This window comes from Ambystoma mexicanum, chromosome 3p (assembly GCF_040938575.1).
Source record: "Ambystoma mexicanum isolate Mex_15411 chromosome 3p, UKY_AmexF1_1, whole genome shotgun sequence".
Classification (NCBI taxonomy): domain Eukaryota; kingdom Metazoa; phylum Chordata; class Amphibia; order Caudata; family Ambystomatidae; genus Ambystoma; species Ambystoma mexicanum.
In genome coordinates, this window is record NC_090925.1 from 699999433 (window position 1) to 700018428 (window position 18996).

Here is an 18996-nt window from a genome sequence, read left to right on the forward strand (position 1 = left end):
GAGCTCCTAGCAATAGAAGAAAGAAGAAGGAAAGGTTAGAATACAGATATTATTTCAATCCTTACTTGAATTCCGGATCCATCACATCTTCGAACTTGAAAAGGACATTATTCTACATGTGTCGCATCACCAGCTGCAGCGCCGCGCCATACTCACCAGTCCTCACAGCATTTTTCGATCCGGCGCAGCCTCCATCATTTTCTTCGTCGAATTCCACCATCTAGGGGACAAAAGAAACATAAGGTGAGCCGAGAGAGCTAACAAATACAACCTCTCCACCATAGACTTACCTGATTAACAACTGGAGGCATTATTCTGCAACAAACCGCAACTTCTTACGCCGCACCTGTAAGGAGAGAGAAACCAGCAATTTAAATACACGCATCTTTTACCGGACAGTGTTGGGTAATACAGACTCTTACCTGAACACCATCAGCTGCCACAAGTCAATCTTCCCTTGGATCCAGCTGCAACACAAGAAAGGAATGTACAAGAGTGAACATATTGAACTCTTTGAACTTTTTACTTGCGGGTTCTCGCCTGGAACCTCAGAGTCAATATTCATCCGGAACAAAGCAGTGAAGTAACTGGTATCTACACGCCCCTGCATTCCACGCTGGATGGGAGAGCTCATCATTTAAAAACATAAGGTGAGCTTACTGAAAGTGAATATCGGTAGTGATTAGTGGGGAGAACAGTGGAGTGCCATTACTACAATCCACGGGTGGCTAAATCCCTTTCTCCACTTGCAGGAGAATACTTCTACGGGTCAAGCAGACGAGATTAGGCGGTCCAGTCCAGTCGGTCATCTCTGCACTACGCTTCACGTTGGAGGAGGTCGCAGCTGTCCGGGTCCGATCGACGCCCCTGTGGGAGCCAGGTGAGAGTAACATATACTCAACTCCAGGACGGAAACGAAAGGGCTGATATCTGTTTTGTACAAAACACTACTGGGAGCTGGAAAGGGCTCCACAGAATCCCTTAGGCTAAAATGGGAAAGGGACATGGGTGAAGATATCGACCTGGAGACATGGGATAAGATATGTAGGGCGGTACCCAAGGCTTCGATCTCGTGCCAGTATAAGTTGCACTTGATTAAACTATTGAATAGATGGCAATACGACCCGCGTAGGCTCTCCAGGATGTATCAGTTATCTAGTCCAATGTGTTGGCGGGTATGTGGGTCCGCAGCAGACTACTTGCATATATGGTGGGGTTGTCCTCGGATCAAAATATATTGCAATGAAGTGCTAGGTTGGATTAGGGACCTAGATGGGATCCAGCGAACAGCAGACCCCTACTTGATCTTATTTGGATTCGAGAAAATCGACGATGAGTTGAGAAGGGTCACAGATTTAGCTGCACCACTGTTGTTAGCCGCAAGGGCCCTATTAACCATGAAATGGAAATCCCTTGTAGTCCCCACAGAAAAAGAATGGGTTAATGTCACCTCCAGCATGTGCACCATGGAAAACATCACGGCAGCTATACACGGAAAAGCTACGCAATGTGACATCTTGTGGTTGGAGTTTGTCAATAAGTATATGCCGGGAATAGCCCACTAACGCCTAACGAATGACCTGTAACATGGGCAGTGCAACATCATGATGACCTCCCGAGCAAGGTAGGCCTCAAAGTCCGACAAACCTGTCAACCAATCCACTAAATACTAGATAGCACATCCCTTGGTGGGAGATCATCAAGTCTTGTAGGGGGGAGGGAGGGAGGGAGGAGGGGGAAACGGAAGAAGAGTGGTTAATCTCTATTGAAGCTGTAGAGAGGAGTTATCTATTGATTGAATGGAATACAAACATTTTGTTGTAATATGAAACTGAATCCTAACCGCGTTCTCTGTGTAACAGCAGTACTTGCCTTTATGCTATGATTGTTTTCTCTGGATGTATAAGCTGTAATCTGTTTGAAATAAACCCCAATAAACTTAAGTTTTTAAAAAATGGCACCCTTGGGTGCATACGCAGCCCACGGTAAATGCACACCACAGCAGTTAAAATGAAACCACTGCCACCAGCCATTCATTGAGGAAAGGGTTACATAAAAATGTTACATGAGAAGTTAGACAAAGGGGGTACTAGCTAACCCCTCCAGCACCCTATTGTAAGATGGTGTGTGCTGGGTCTAGAAAGTTACAAATGTAAGTAAAGTACATTTCACTTTACTGCTCTGGGAAACAGTGGTTTGTCCAAAAGAAGATATTTAAACCTTTGGGAAATCTGAAAGACTTCCCTGTGCCACTGCACTGAAGGTGCTGTGTGACACAATGTAAAAGAAGATGCCTATGGAGTTTCAGGCTCCATAACCAAAAGAAACACAAAGCTCAGAAATCACATTAAAATACATGAGAGAGTGGGAAAAATGGTCTCACTCCAGGTTAAAGAAATCGAGTCCTCAAAATCCAGCAAAGTTGTTGGGGGTCACTAAGGTGGAGGGAATTGGCACATTTCTGAGAATTCTCCCTAACACAAATTTTAGCAGAAATTGTCATGGCCACAGGCCCCAGAACACAAAAACCACACAATCAAGTGATGGGGGAAATGGGTCACTTAACTCCCTTATGTCCCTTTGGGACCTATAAACACAGGGGCCCTGGCTGGATTCAGTCCTGGTGCCTTTGGTGCCATGAAACAAAAAGTGTCTAAACTTAAAGACACTCCGGTCCCCTGCACACCCTACAAGCTGAAATAAATCAGTCAAATTTCATAACATTTGCACTTTTATATATAGAAAGAATTGTCAATTTAGAACATAGGTAACATAATATCTTCATAAAAGTACAGAAAAAAGGTATCAACTGACTTCCAATATGGCCAGCATGAAAAACAAATCAAACCAGACAAAAAAATAAGCTCCCAATTTTGAACTGCAGCTTCAAGCTCTACGCGTTTCGGGGACTATCCCCTTCTTCAGGAGCAAAAATATCTCACAGTGGGAATGTTGTCAAAGAAAATAGAGTCTCTGTCTGTGCATCTGTCTGTGCACGACGTACACAGAACCAGGATCCCTGCGAATACTCCTGCCGTCCTCAACAAGTGAAATGTGATTGCCGAACTCTAAGGCAAATCAATAGCCAATCCAATCCGAATTCAGGACTTCCAGTACCCCGCATCCAATATAAAGCATCCTGCTGATTATAGAAATGTATAATGCAATTCCAGAAGCGCACCTCTTCACCTCAGATTCAACGGCTCCTCTCCAATTCACACGTAACAGATCATTTAGAGTTGTGAGCAGGAACACTTTATTTCAGTGCAGGAGTGCTTTTATTTTACAAGAACTTTCCAGGAGCTGAAAGCCTTTATTCCAGAGAACATCCTCATGTGCTGACTCATCGGGTGTGGCTCCCTAGGCCTGGTCTTCATGTGCTGACTCTTCGGGTGTGGCAGGCAGGCTGAACCTGGTGGGCGTGGCTTCAGACACTCAGCCATATAAGCTGCCCCATCCTTAAGGCCGGTGCTTCGCGTTACTGTGCATTTGCGTGCAACATGACGCTCGCAGCCGCTTGGACCAGTTTACTTACCTTTGAAACCAGGTGTTCTCCTGCATACTCACCTCCAGGAAACCGGTGCTTCATCGCTTCATCTACTGACTCATCTCCTGACATCCAGTGATCTTGATCCTGATGCTGCTGCACCGCAGTCCGCATCCACGAACTTGGACCCTGTGAAGAAGAAGAAAGACAAGGTTAGAACATCCGTCTCTAGTTAACAACTTACCAGCTACTGTACCACTGCAGCTTCTTTCCTCATTCCCTCCGGCTGTCACCTCGAGCTCCACAGCTTCTGCCGGGCCGGCAACATCACCTGCAAGGGAAGAAAACAAAAGAGCAAACATCAAAAGTGGAACGGACAGCAGTAAAAGACACCAAACTTTACAATACAACAAAAACAGACGAGGAAAGACAAAGGCAAACAGCAACACTTACCTGAAGTATAGTGGCTTAGTCGCAGCAGGACTGGACTACCACGTGCAAGGGACCAGTGAAGTAACTCGGTCCAGATCATACACGCGCCCCTGCCAGAAGCAGCAGGACGGAGTGCTCGCCAAAACTAATCAACAGGTGAGCTTTCCAGGGACAGCGCATCCCATGGGTACCACGGTTTGGGAGAAGGGGTCTGAAAGGGGATCAGGCGCACAAGCTGGCATACTCGGGGGGGGGGGGGGGGCTATTCTCCACGCAGGAGCAGTCCTGAGCAGCATCACCTGTTACCACCAGTCACCACATAAGCGCAGTGGGCGAAGTCGGACCCGAGTGACCTCACCCCTGGGAAGGCTGCAACCGTGCCCGAACACCTCCGCAGAGCCCAGGTGAGCGTTACAGAAATATGGTAAAGACATTCACTCTGCATACACATATAAGATAGTGACGTTTGGTAATGAAAATTGTTGGGTAGTGTAATACTAGCAGTTCTTAAGGTTTTAGAGGCCGTTTCTTCACACAGCCTTTTAGGGTCCAAAACGCAACCCTAGCTAAAGCAATTCAGAGAGGGCATAGAGTCTTGACAAGCTGCAGAATATGAAATTTCCTGTGGATACTTTACAGTCTCTAGTCTCGAAGATGCAAGAGGACACAGTCAACGTTGGAGACCCTGTTAAAGGACTTGCTAAAGGGACACAAGCAGGTCTTGAGTTGGAGTTAAGAGGGGGGTACCCTGGACACCTCAATGTGCACTTCAATGCTCTGGAGCAACTTCACGGATCAAAGTAAACAATACCTTTCTCCCCACAGTAGCTTAGGTTAGAAGAAAAGATTGTGGCTGGATTCTTCTCGATGTGGCGGCGCTGTACCTGACCTCTGGATTTCTGATGAAGGCAGGACAATGGACAGGATTTCTTAGCAGCAGTCTCGAGGGAGGACCTCTGGCTCGGCTTTCAGCTACTTCTATGGTCACACTGCACTTTTGGTGCCTTTTCTGCAGCATCAACAATGGATGCGATTCACCTGTTCATTCTTCTTCACTTCTCACAATACCCACACTATGCTGAGGAGGTCTGGGTGAGTTGGATCGGATCTTTGAAGTGTCCTTGAGGGCTCACCGAAGACTTGGACGAGTTCTGGTTTTCTACGACAATGCACTTTGAATGGGCAGCAGGTCTCCTGGTGTTTGGGTTTTGCAGCTCTGGAAACTCACAGGACCTCAAGAGATTGGCTGAAATCAGTTATTCTTGGGACTGTTTGTTCCCACCAGTCAAAGGGAAGGAGTTGCCCTCTTCGGAGTTCCTCTCTTGCACAGAAAACGGGGTCAGGACAGCAGTGGTCATTTCAGTTTTGCAAAGGGTCTGCATGCGTCTCTGGTCGTCTTCTTCGGTTACTTCAGTTTCCAGTGGTCGACTTGCCTTTCACCTCAGGAGCCTCACCTTTTTGTACAGCTCCAGTACACGCTCCTCTGCAATCTCTTAGCTGTTTACCGAAAAGGGCGGGTGGCTGTCCAATCAGAACAGCCAGACCCCCAGTGGGAGCTGGTTCAATTCAGGCAGACAAAGGGCAGGGGAGTGACACCCCCCCCCACTTACTGCCTGCCCGCCGAGACACACTGGAGCCTAGGATGGGACAGGCAAAAAAGAAAACACACACACACACCTTTTTTTAGGGGAGATATTAAGTATCTCAACTCTAAACAGTTTATTCGCATCAAAAAGTGATTGTCTTTTTCCTAATACCATGATAATGTGGACAAAATCAGACGAAGTGTAAAAGATCTTCGGTCATGCCCCCATAACCTGGGCAGGCCAGGTTCTGCTCCTACCCCTTCTTCGTGATATCCCTCAACATCAATACATTAAAGCGTGCCCTAGTGAGTGCCCATTGATCAGCCTGTTTACTGCTATATGTTAAATATGCCTGAATGGTATCTCCTTTCATGATGGACAAATGTTGCCTGTTGGACTCAAGAGCGAGGCCAATAGATTAACGTTTAATTATGGTAAGCAAACAAAAGGCCCTCTTATACTCGTTCCTCTTTTATTGTTAAAATTTGAGCTGGGCATTGTAAAAATGTGTTTCAGCCATGATATGATATGGCATTTGTAACGTGCATATACACAAGTGTTTCAAGGCGCGACTAGGCAAGGGACGGTAACAAAGGGAGGACAGACAACGATCCTACTAGGCCAGGTGTCATTCAGATCACTCAAGTGCGTGGGAAGGGGGTAGGGAAAGTGCAGTACATGGGAATAGATAATAACAATGGGTAAGTAATGGCCAGCATGTGGCAAGTGCATGGGAAGTGCAGACCTCGGGTGTCAAGGGCTGGTAGGGGGACTGTAGGGATACAGAAACAGTCCCCAAGTGCGGGAGTTGCCAGGTGGCAGTGCAGGTGCGTGACGATGGCGGGGGAGAAACCTGGACCCGAGATCAGAGGGTATCCAGGTAGCCAGTGCAGTTCCGGTTACAGCCAGGAGGTCAGCAGAGGAGAGGAGTAGAAAAATCAGAAGCAATGAGAAAGGTTTTGAGGTGCTTCCAGAACCGGAGATGGTTCTCCTCAAGTTTGAGAGGCAGGGAGGCTGTTCCAGAGGGGGAGGCGGATGAGCGAAGAGCACGAGAAGGAAGATATTTAGGAAGCGAGAGTAGAAGGTATTGAGGCCCCAGGCCCCAGAAGGCCTTGTGGACGATGCAGAGGGTTTTTTGCCCATGGGAGCCTCACAACATAGATCTAATGAGATTGTGTGTCAGAGGAGCTGTCGAATTTGACCAAATCACCAACCAGTGCAGAAAAGGTGCTTTGAACCAATCGTCGCCAATGTGGGTTATGCCCAGTTCTACGTGCACGGCATAATTGGGGGCAGAACTTGAAAGGACCAATAGTTTTTCCAAAAAAATATTCTCTTTGACTTTAATAGCCGATGTATTTTCTATCCCCCACAGTGCCGCCCCGTAGTTGGTCACAGCCTTAGTTTGAGTGCAATACACTTCTTTGGTAAAACCCAGCAGTTGACCCTGACACATTTTTGTGAATCTTGCAATGCCCACCAGCACCTGTTTCATTTTAATACTTTGTCTATGTACATGGGCCACACCCCTCCAGTTGTCTGAGAAGCAAATACCTAAGTAATCAAACTTGGTTACCCTACGAATAACAGACCCATTGCTCAACATAGTGCACATTTTGATTGTTTTCCCTCTCCCAACGCTACATGGCATCACTGCTGATTTGCTGGTATTCATAGTGAGTTTTAGATCTGTCATGAAATCAGTGTAGGCATTAAACAACTTTTGTAGGGTTAATGGAGTATCTCTCACATTAAGAACTGTAGTTATTCTTGCATATAGAAAAGAATCTCAGAGGACCCAAAGGGTCCCCAGCAACACTGCCCATAAGGAGCTGTGTGCTGCAACAGTAAAAACATATATGCCTTAAGAGGTATGGAGGAAAGTAGACGCCATAGGACAGTAAAATACAAAGGAAATAGTTCAAAAAGACAGAGTGCATAAGAAGGAATGAGTGGAAAAATGCTCCTATCATTCAGGATCAAAGAAAAGGTCAAAGTCCAGCAAAAAGTGCTGAGGGTGTCGCTTAGAGAGGGAATGAAGCAAACCAATGATAAATCTCCCTAACAAGTGGCTATCCCCGAATGGATAGCCATTGTTCAAATGGCATAGATCCTTACCATTGGCGGACCTGGGTGAGCTTCCAATCCAGATCTTGGAAAAGGACTCCTGCAGCCATTCTGGAGATCATCACTGGAGCAGAAGAGCAGCCCGTTGACGACCTGAGGTGGTAGACGCCTGCAAAGGACCAGCCCCAATTCAGTGAAGTCCAGGCAAAGTCCAGCTCCTTTTGTCTCTGTTTTGAATCTTCGAACTGGTGGAAACAACCATTCTTGACCCACACTTGAGATCCGTGCCTCCTGAGCCTTCAGAAGTGTCCATGGACCTACCAGTGGAGGTATTCTGTAATATTACCCCCACACAAATGGTCGCCATACATATAGTCGCCGGGAAAAGGTTGTGGCAACATTATGTATGGTGACCATTTTTAAGGGGAGCAGGGTTGTCCCCTGCTCCCTTTGGGGGAATGTTTTTTACAATTATTTTTAAAACTGGGATTGCGGGGCTGTTCCCTGCAGGTTCACAGTGATAATGTACCTGCAAACCACAGCCTTTTTGCGTGGACATTTTCACATGGAACCCCAGTGGACTGGCCATCTCTCTCCTGGCCTACCTTGCTCCATCCTTGGAACTTTGAGCATCATCAACTTGTATAACAAGGTGCCTGCTCCTGTATTTCAGCCTTTTTGCATCAACAGAAGCCGTGCAGGATCTGCTCACTTTTGCATCCCTGTAAGGTAGTTTGTCGCTACCTGATCATGACTCCCATTGCAACTTGCCTTCTTCGCATCATAGCGGTGTCCTGAGGTCTCATGCTCTGAAAAATTCTTCTGCTTTTCTTTGCTTCGATGATGAGGTGGAAGGTGCCTGGAACAGATTCCTAAGCACCCTGCCTGTCCGAAACTAAATCCTGCATCCAAAAGTGACATCTGCACCCGTTACTACTGCGCCTTCCTCTACCAGACCAAGCACAGGAGATTTTGTCCCTAACGGATTCTGGAACCACAGCAGTGGTCTGTGGAGAAATTAGGGTTAGGGGGTAAGTTAACAAACCTGTCCGCCCCATCCCCCTGTGCTCCGTAGGGTTACATGGGCATGCAGTCCTGACCCTAAATCGCTCTTTCCTGACTTGGTGGGTGGAGGCCTGGTCAAGGATACCTTGCTTGTCCAATCCTAATGTCTGGTATTGAGTGCGTTTGCTTACCTGAACTTTACATACCTTTTCGGCTTTGTGATCATAAGCACTAGCATAGTCCAATATTTTAGTAGACCTACCTGAAAAGTATAACTTTGAAACTGATTACTTAAGGGCACAATGCCCCAAAGGATCTTAGGGTTTGACTCCATTGTTAGAGAAACTGTTCTATGGTTATTCTAAAGTATATTTGCTGAATTTCATGTATCTGAGTACTTAACCTGTGTTACACTGGTTATTGAATCATATGCTTTCTTTCTTCTCTTAAGTGTTAATATAAATATCTATTGTATATTAAGTGTGTGGCAATTTTTGACTGGAGATCGTACTTGCTTATTGTTTATTTTAAAGGGCTAATAAATCATTGTATATTTTAGTACGTGCTTATCTAACTGGAATTATTGTTGGTGTTCTGTGTGAACTCATTGTTGTCCTAGACACTACACCCATCCTTTCTGAGATTAAGCTCTGCCGGTCTGCTACCTTACCTTGATTGTGTTTGGCTATTCTCAGTGTCTCTGTGTTTACCATAATAGGTTGGCATCTAAAAATACACCCCAAGGGTTACTTTTGGAAATTCATCTTAACACATGCCAGCAATTTTAACTCTTTTCAGGATAAAAAGTACAGTAATGGACCACTCTTTGTTCTTCCTCCGCTCAATGTTTTCTTCACTCTTTCCTCTCCCCTTTGTTCCAGGAAGCTCACACTAACCTGCTGCAAAATATTAAAACTGGCTCATAACAATGTTTCTTTTGTTTAAGTGGTAGAAATTTAATAATTAAATGTAGCATTTTTACTGTTTATCTGGAAGAAGACCTTCATACTCTTTTGTAATCTCTACTTGATCTCCAGAAATGCATTTGAAGCTTCTAGATTGTGACTGTATTGTATGCTAATGCAGTCAAGGAACACCATGTTCCTACTAGATGCAGTAGCAAGAATGGGATCTCTTGCTCTGCCATTGCCCATTATGTTATTGGCTTAGAGATCTACCAAGTGGGTAAACGTTTTCCCAGAGAGCACAGATGTGGTGTAGGATTCAAGCATATAACTTCCCTATCTCATGCACAATTCTCTCACTAAAGATGTGTTTTGTTTCAGAAGTCTGCACGCTGTAAGGAAGGCATGGTATCAAACGTACGACAGATACGATAAAATATATACTTCAAGGGTGTTTATTGAACTTAGCATGGGTTGGAAAAATGCCCATCTAAACCGCATTCTAATGAAGGGAGCAAGCTATGACCATCAAATAAAAGAAAATGCTGTTCTAGTCGAGTCAAATCAAAATTGGCCTATACTAAGAAACCGATTGCCAAGCCCTACTCTAAAGAACACAAGGGGGGTGGGATGTTGCAATGTGTAAAAATAGTGAGTAAATAAACAAAAAGTTCCAGGTAACATGGTAGTTCAGGACTGCTGAACTGTAACTTCCCCTTTCTGACGTTTTAGCACGGGATAAGACGGAACAATATACCACCTGGAGCTCACTCTGACTTGTTTGTACGAGGAGCCAGTCTGTAAGGCACACCAGGACCTTTCAGCATAGCGTCCTTTTTTTTATTGTATCAAGTCTTTGTGTTGAAATGCCCTAGTCCATATATATGACAATTTAAACCATTTTACGTTCTCTTCTCTTGGTCTCCCTCAGCCAGACTCAGACCTCTAACTCTTCTTCACAATGTAATCTCCCTCAGCCGGGCTTGGATTCCCCTTTTCTCACAATACACAATAGATCCCCCTCTGGCCGGCTCAGAACTGTGTTTCAAAGAATGCTTCACAACTTCTTTTCTCTTATCAGGACAAACTCCCCACAATCGGGCGCAAGCCTTCGTTCCTTTTGACCATGTTTATAAGTTCGAAGACTTTAGTTTGTGTATGGTTTTCCATCTAACCGGTGCAGGACCACTTCGACACTTTCACATCGCACTGCTTTAACATCTTTCGGAGACACTCTTCCAGAGACCTTCGAATGAGCACCCATGGGTGCCGGACCACTCTGTCACAATGTATTTCTTCAGTTTTAGTTTCAAAGGATCATTTCCTTTCTCCTCTTGCTTTCATCTGCATTATCTATTCATCCACTTCATAGCACAGTTCAATTTATCAGGTTATTGCTGCTCGCAGCCTTTGTTTCAATGTCAAGCGGTATCCCAATGTTGCCTCCTACTCACCGGCTGCACTGAGCTGCTTGGTCGCCGTCTGTTTCTCGCGAGCTAAGGACGATACTTCGGCGCCCACCGCTTCTACCCGCTTCGTCTCACCACGCAGGAAGGCCTTGGCCAGTCTGCCCCTGTAGGATGGTAATTCTTTGTCGCTCCAGCTGTTAACTGACTGAATTTCGACCGATCACAGGGTCAAGGGCTTCTCCCTGCTTGTAGCCCGGTCTTGACCTGCTCCTCTTCTGCCTTCGTCCAGTCGCCAGCGTGACAATCCTGCTCTGTTATGTTTTTCTCCTCTCTTCTCGCCTTGCTCATAGTGTGCTCTCGTGCTCTGCCTTTTATCCGTGTGGGGAAAGGTAACGGGATTCAGGTGTGAGTTGTTATGGGTAATTACCTGACTCTGCCTGACCCTGAGATTGGGATATGTTGCATGGAATGGTTTGGTGCGAGTCTGTCTTCCCCCATAGTGCGCTCAGCCCGTGTAGTAGTGTTTGTGTAGGAAAGAGGGGGGCAGGAGTAAGGTTCCCAGATAGCATATGGGATCTCAAGGGGTAATAGGAAAATAGAAAAGGGGATACTGTGTCTCTCCATTGGGTGCTCCACTCCCAGTGTATCTTCGATTAGGGCGGGGGAAATTGGGTATGAACTCGAATACTCCCTGGTGGTAGAAAAGTGGTGAGGGTGATGGGAATTACAAAAGGGCCGAGTATCTCCCCTTTGAACATTCACCCCCAAATTCTCCTCTCAGACTTGAGAGAGACATTATTTCGGTAGGCTTTAATGTAGTAAAACCCTGGGGAATACAGTGGGAAAAATCCTTGGGGTTTTCACAGCACCAATACAATGTGTTTTTATTTTGTCTGGTATACATGATGCCCTGTCACATTGACAAAAATGATTATTAGAAATTGCTTAAGTAAGCATTGCTAATCAAGCCAGATTTAATTGGCACATTTTGCTAGCAGGTTTTTGAAAACTGGTTCATGGATTGCACTTGCTCATTCTGTGGGTGATGTGGAGTGGCTGAATGATGTCTAATCTTCCTTCCTTACACTTATCAGAGGGAGCTGGCCCGACAGACCCATGGTATTATTGAGTATTATGTCCGACTGCTGGTGGAGGATGGCTTCCCACTGCTGCGTTGCGCCCTGTGCATTGGAGGGATGTCTGTGAAAGAGCAAATGGAGACCATTAAACAGTAAGTGATGCCTAAGCTCGCCTTGCAGTACTATGTCCAGTCATCATTGTGACACTGGATTCCACCTACAGGGCAATACACTGTGTAAGCTTCCAACCACCTCCCTCTCCAGGAAATGTTGACAGAGTGTGTGAATGTTCACTGCTGCCCTATCCTGTAGTCCACCCAGTAGGAGTGACTCTTCGGAAGCCCCCATCTTTTGTAGGTGCTGGCAGCACAAGTTGAAACCCTCTAGCTGCTTCTCACTCTGCAGGTTCTGCAATGTGTTACCCTCCAATGCTTCCCTCTCCTCCCAAGCAGCACTGTTGCATGAATAAAAATTACCAGACACTGGAAGTTATTTTGCTGCAGTTTGTTGCTGACACAAACTGCTGCCTTTGACTATCCATGCCAATATACCTATTTGAATGAGAGTCTTGTACTGCATTTGATTATTTCATTTAGTGTTATTTTATCACTTAATTGTTAATTTATTTAGTTCTATTATTTTTTTCTTTTAGTTTTAAATGAATTATTTCTATTTTATATTGCTATTATATCAATTATTTTATTGCCAGTTTAGTTACATATTATAGCTTGGAGGGCAGCCTGCATCGATACTCGGGAATCCTCTTCCCTTCGTAACCTGGACTAAATCATCTGATTCAGGGCATCTGCATCATCTTGCCTGCCCATGCCCCCCATGTGAGCTATTTTTAATCTACCTCTCTCTTCAGAGGGGTGCACATGATGGTGGCTACCCCGGGGCGACTCATGGATCTGCTTCAGAAGAAGATGGTAAGTCTGGACATCTGCCGGTACCTGGCTCTGGATGAGGCTGATCGCATGATTGACATGGGTTTCGAGGAGGACATCCGCACAATCTTCTCCTATTTCAAGGTACACCTGTGATTGTCACTCTCCAGTCCTACAACTTGTCCAGGAACTCTCTCAACCCACCATCCATCATGTGGCTCTGTTCTATCCAATCCTACTGGATTTCTGCTCTCCATCCCCGCCAAATACCCTTTTTGCTCCACTCTACCCCTCTCTTTGGGGCCTCATATTCTTGTCACCAATCCTGGCAATCTGTCTTGCCACCTTTCCCCAGATGTTCCCTCCCCAATCATACTTTCTATCTAATTGCTGTCCTCTCTTCTCCCCCGCTTCTGGCTCTAAACATTTGAGCCCTTCTTTTCACTTTGCTCCTCTCCACCCATAATCTGTACCAATGTGCTGTTTCCTCAAACTACTACTTGCTGTGGTTTTTTTCGCCCTTCTCCCACCCTGCAGCCATTCTTGAGCCTCACCATCCCCATTGCGTGACCTGTCCTGGTACTTTTCTCGCCTCCTTAAACTTTCTCCTAGAACAAACTATTCATCTTCTTTCCTAAAATAACCTACCCTCTAACCCTCTCCCCTCTGGCCGTAGATCATCTCGACTGTCCGGTGCTGATCTCCTTCTACACTAACCTCCTTCTCAGAGTGTGCTCCGATTCAAGGCCTAAATAACAACTTTCTACCTCTTTCATCCCTTTTTCTGATATTGTAAATGTTCTCACAGATCTACTCTTCCTTTCCAGGATCGTTCCCCTCCTGATCCCTCGCTCTGATGTTTGCCTTCTCACTAATGTCTGGCTTCTGTCCTGTTGGTGTCTTTATTATTGTACCCCTCTCTGGTGCCCCCTTGCAGCCCTTCATGGTATACATGTTTTCTTTACTCTCCCCTTTGCTGTATCCCCTCAGTTCAGTGTAACCCTTGTTCTACTTGTGTTATTGCCTGTTTCATTGTGTCTACCTTGTGCAATCCCCTTGTTTTATCCCACCTATTGATTTTCCCGTTTCTGCCAAATTTCTGAGTCTCCCATTGCCAATGTATCCCACTTTCACACCCTAGGTGTGTGAGTCACCTATATCTCCTTGCTAATATGTTCTTCTTCTCTTTGAATATCTCTGCAGGGTCAGAGGCAGACTCTTCTCTTCAGTGCCACTATGCCTAAAAAGATACAGAACTTTGCCAAGAGTGCTTTGGTTAAACCAATCACCATCAATGTGGGCCGAGCTGGAGCTGCAAGTCTTGATGTGATACAGGTCAGAGGATCTGGTGCAACCAATGCATTTGATTTGTGTGTTTTGTTTAGGGTGGCACATGCTACTGTTTGCATTTGCTCTCTTGGTTGCTGTGTTCTCTATCCCATGTCTTAGAACTGTTTCTCACAGAACCATTCTCTCACAGGATAGGACAAAGGAGAATGTGCCCCATTCATAATCTGCAAAATGTCTAGGTCCTGGTGGTATCTCCCCAACAAAACCACCCTGCCCTTCCCCAACTCTGTATCTTTTGAATTTTAAAGCAGAGAGTTTTTTAGTAAATGGACAGCAGGTATTTTTTTCCAGCCAAAAAGAAGACTGCTTGTTTTACGAAGCATATTTAACTATTGACACGGGGATGGAAAATAAACAGACACATGCTGGACCTGATAATGCAGTGTGCAAACAACGATTGGTTTAATTTGTAATTGACTTACTGCATTTTACTCTGATTATTCCATGTTTCTGCCTTTAGTGGCCTTTGCAAAAAAAAGTTTTGTATTGTTTATACATCGCTTTACTCCAAAACGCTGTAAAAAAAAAACGCTGTAAAAAAAACGCTGTATATCGCTTTACTCCAAAACGCTGTTTTGCATTCTACTGTCTGTTTCTGTACTACCAGACTGCCTATGCTACGTAGAGTTTTAATTATTTTAATTTTATAATCATTTAGTCTTATGATGCTCAGAACATATGTGCAGTTTGGCACACAAGGTTACAGGCTGCATGCATCCCACTTGAATGTGCAATTGACTCCTCCCTCAGCGATGTGGAGTCCAAGGTTTGTTACTTCAGATTTATTGCAGGGTTGTTTCCACCCAATATTCTCTATGTGGGTGTCTTCTGGAAGAACGGCTGTAAGGGTCTTCTTACATTTGTACAGATCCGAGTGGTAGAGTTCTGATCTTGGACTCGTTATTGGGTGGAATGGTGTTCCATCCCTTAACTGGTCTTGCACAAGCCACTTAAAAATCAGTCTCTCTTTTCAGAGTTCTTATGTACGTCCTCTTTCAGAGTGTAAAGTCCATTGAAGTGCAATCTAAAGGGCCAATATTCTGCACTGTTGTGTCTTCAGTCTGATAGGTCTTTGAAACCCACTACTGGAGTAGGGTTCTGGGTAGCCAGCCTTGGTATGCCTGCAAAGATTCTACACAAGGCTCATCACACCCTCATTTGCTAATTAGCTTCAGAGTAAGGCTTAGACAAAGTTGATCAGGAGCTTCATGAAAAGTACAGCTAAGATACAGAAGAGGTTGTCCAGCTATAGATTGCCCACACTTATTTATTTATCAATACAGATGCATTTATCTAGAACACTACAGATAAGTAAAGAATGTATACCCATATATAAGTTGTGTCCAGTTCTCAGACCTGGACAACTCAAGAAGAGCTGGCTGGAAGGTTTAGAATTAATCTCAACTCCTTGCAACTGCTCTGGGCAACCTTCCAGGCAATCGTTCTTCGGCCACCCAAGTCATTACAGCAAGAGGAAAGAACATATGCATAGCAGATTTAGTCCAACCCCAAAAAGGGTCAGTCCAGTCCAAACTGCTTGGTCACATCCATTCTTCTTAGAAACTCAAGCTGCACCTCACTGATGAAGCCCAATGAGGCCAAACATGTCTGGAGTTCCTTGTGGTCTTGTCCCCTTTAATGACTTTGTGGGTGAAGAATGATAGGTTTGCCCAGATCTCTACCAGTGGTTATGATTAATTCTTAACCTTCCAACCATCACCTATTTTGTTTTGCTCAAATTCCTAGACACTAGCTACACTTAAAGTTAAAAGAAAAACATTTCACCTCTGTTATGTCTGGGGGGCAGTGGCAAAGATGAACCCAACATGGCGGAAACTTTTAAACCTGAGTTTATTGATAGCCAAGAGGGCAATACTACTGAAATGGAAGAGTAGTACACCACTAACTAGGGCAGACTGGGACAGAGATATGTTATGGACAAACGACACAAAGGAACTATATATAGACTCAGTACTACCCACGTCAAGACCCAGAAACATATGGGCCAGATACAAACAATACCTGTTGGACAAAGCCGAGGCCGAGGACCCAGATTGTTATGGAATGTAATTAAATATGATGTAATGTTTGGTACCATAAATGATTGTGTGTAAGCCCTGTCAGTGTGCAAGTATAAAAGTAAAAAAAAAAAAAATAACATGTCCTAAAGTGTGATATGGTATGGCATTTATAACGCGCCTAGACACAATTGTTTAAAGGCGCGACGAGGCAAGGGAGAGGGAAGAACAGAGACAATGATCTTACTAGGACAGGTGACAATGAGATCGCGCAAGTGCGTGGGAAGAGGAGAGGAGAAGTGCGAGGGGAAAGGGAGAGGGGGGCAGTGCAGTACATGGGATCAACAGTAAAAATAAATAAAAACCCATAAATAAAAACCAATAAATAAGAGTGCGGCCAGCTGGTGGCAAGTGCAAGGGTAGGTGCAGACATCAAGTGTCAAGTGCTGTTAGGGGACTGTAGAAATACAGAAACAGCCCCCGAGTGCAAGGGTGCCAGGAGGGCAGTGCAAATGTGTAACTGGCGGGGAGGGGACCTGGACCCGAGATCAGAGGTTAGCAGGTGACCAGTGCAGTTTCAGTTTAGCCAGGGGTTCAGCAGGGGAGAGGGAGAGAAAGCCGAAGCAAAGAGGAAGGTCTTGAGGTGCTTCCGGAACCGGAGATGGTACTCCTTAAGTTTCAGAGATGCAGGGAGACTGTTCCAGAGGGAGGCCCCAGCCGAAGAAGGAGATCTACCACCAACTCGTTGCTTGGAGAAGCGGCTGACCCTGAGGGAGTTGGAGGCGGATGAGCCAAGAGCTCAAGAAGGAAGATACTTACGAAGAGAGAGTTGAAGCTATTGAGTCCCCAGAAGACCTTGTGGACAATGCAGAGGGTTTTGAACTTAATCCTCCAGCTACTGGGAGCCAGCGCAGAGATTTCAGTCCTGGAGAGATAAGATTCCTGGGCTTGAGGCCAAGGACAAGTCTCGCAGTCCTGTTTTGGATGAGTTGCAGAGGGCGGAGAGTGGAGGCAGGCAGATTTAGAAAGAGGCTGTTGCAGTAGTCCAGCCTAGAGAGAACCAGAGCTCTGGGGACAGTGAGCTTCTGGGGGAAGGAGAGGAAAGGAAGACTACATCTGAGGAGGTGCAGCTGGTAGTGTGACTTCTTAGAGATGTCAGATGAGGAGAGAAGGAGAGTGTGGAGTTGAAGATGATCCTGAAGTTTTAGCTTTGCGGGTGGGAGCAGGAAGAGGGCCAAGAGAGGCCGGCCAGATAATGAACGGAAAGGAGTGAAGCAGGTGTGCCGATTGTGGAGAATCTCAGGCTTACTGGTTTTAAGGCAGAGATCATTGGCGGCACACCACTCCTGTGGAAAAACCATGGTAGGTAAGTTATCCCAGGGCTTATAAAATTATAAGGTAGCACCAGCACATAATGACTAAACCTTGTGAGTGCAATCCTAACCTAAAACCAAGTGTTCAACACAGTTTTGGGTGCCTTGGGCACCTTTAGAGTTTTTCAAAGTTCTCCCTTAGGAAACACAAAGGCTCGATTCAGTAATTACCTGTGGTTAATGTGACACTTTATGTAATATCACAAAGATAAGTGTCCCGTGTATGGAGAGGGCATCTACTAATCCTAAAAGTCTTGGGTTCAGATAGGATTCCTATATGCAGGTTCTACCTCCAAAGGTAAGGCAAGGGTTGCACCGTAGGATGCAGAATTTGGGCCAGTACTTGTGGGTGCAGGGGCTTCTTTTTTTTCAAGTATGACAGCTGAATCTGGATGTTTGGGGGTTCTGTTGTCAGTCAGCTACCAAATGGTTAAAAAGATCACCAGACTGGATTCCGACTGAAGATTGAGAAATGCCTTGGATTCTGATCCCATTATAATGGAGGACCTTCAGAATGCCACAGATGAGATGAACACATTAAGTGACCTGCACATGGTCAGCAGGCACAAAGACAAAGTATATCCGGATCCTCTCCTTGGCTGAAAGCAGCAGTTGATATATGATGGCCAGGTCCAACAGTGAGCATGCATTATGGTTTCACCACACCTTGCTGTATAAGATCCAGGCAGCAGGAGGAGTCTGAACTTGTTTGTGTGCAGATACAGGCCTACATCTCGTATGAGATCCAGGAGGACTAACTCAGTAATGATGCAGTTTTGAACTGCTTAGGCCTTCTGTTAAGATCGATTTCCAAAATCTACCCTGGGGGTGTACTTTGTGAGGCCAATTTATTATGGTGAACAGAAATGAGAGGCAGACACAAAGTTGTAATTTTCTCATGATCAGACATCTTTATTAAATAGAAATGGGTTGGATGAATGCCTCTCTATCCCTATCCTAAGGAGATTTTCCCTACCTAGAAAACTAAAATTAAAGATTCAATCTGTGTCATATCATTAAACTTATAAACTGTCCTTGTGTCCTAAACATTCTAATTTGGCCCTCACAATAGAAATGAACAACTATGGGTGCAAGGAAACGTGTCTGATTTATGGTTGGCACAAAGTGTTCATAATCAAAGTAAATGGATAAATCCAACAGAAAAGTATTTTCCAACGATAAACCCTTGTATCCAGAGAGTGGTGTCCTTCACCTGGATATTTACATAGAATGGCAAGTGTCTTTTCCAAACACCAGTTTCTTGATGTTTAGGTAGGATGGCAAAAGTCTTTCGAACAACAGTTTCTTTGGTTCTTGAAGTTAGTTTTAGAAATATCCTATGCAGACAATATGTTCTGTATCATGCAACTCTTTCTTGTTTTCTTTGTACTGACTTCA

General features: G+C 45.1%; 1 protein-coding gene across 3 annotated transcripts in view; it reads left to right on the forward strand.

Annotated features, from left to right (window-relative positions):
• DDX41 (DEAD-box helicase 41) overlaps positions 1 to 18996 on the forward strand; it is a 503186-nt gene that overhangs the window by 417602 nt on the left and 66588 nt on the right. For all 3 annotated transcript variants that reach the window (XM_069651511.1, XM_069651513.1, XM_069651512.1), the window contains 3 exons: positions 11986 to 12122; positions 12839 to 13001; positions 14061 to 14192. In XM_069651511.1, coding sequence (XP_069507612.1) covers positions 11986 to 12122; positions 12839 to 13001; positions 14061 to 14192 — 432 coding nt within the window. The remainder of the gene's footprint in view (positions 1 to 11985; positions 12123 to 12838; positions 13002 to 14060; positions 14193 to 18996) is intronic.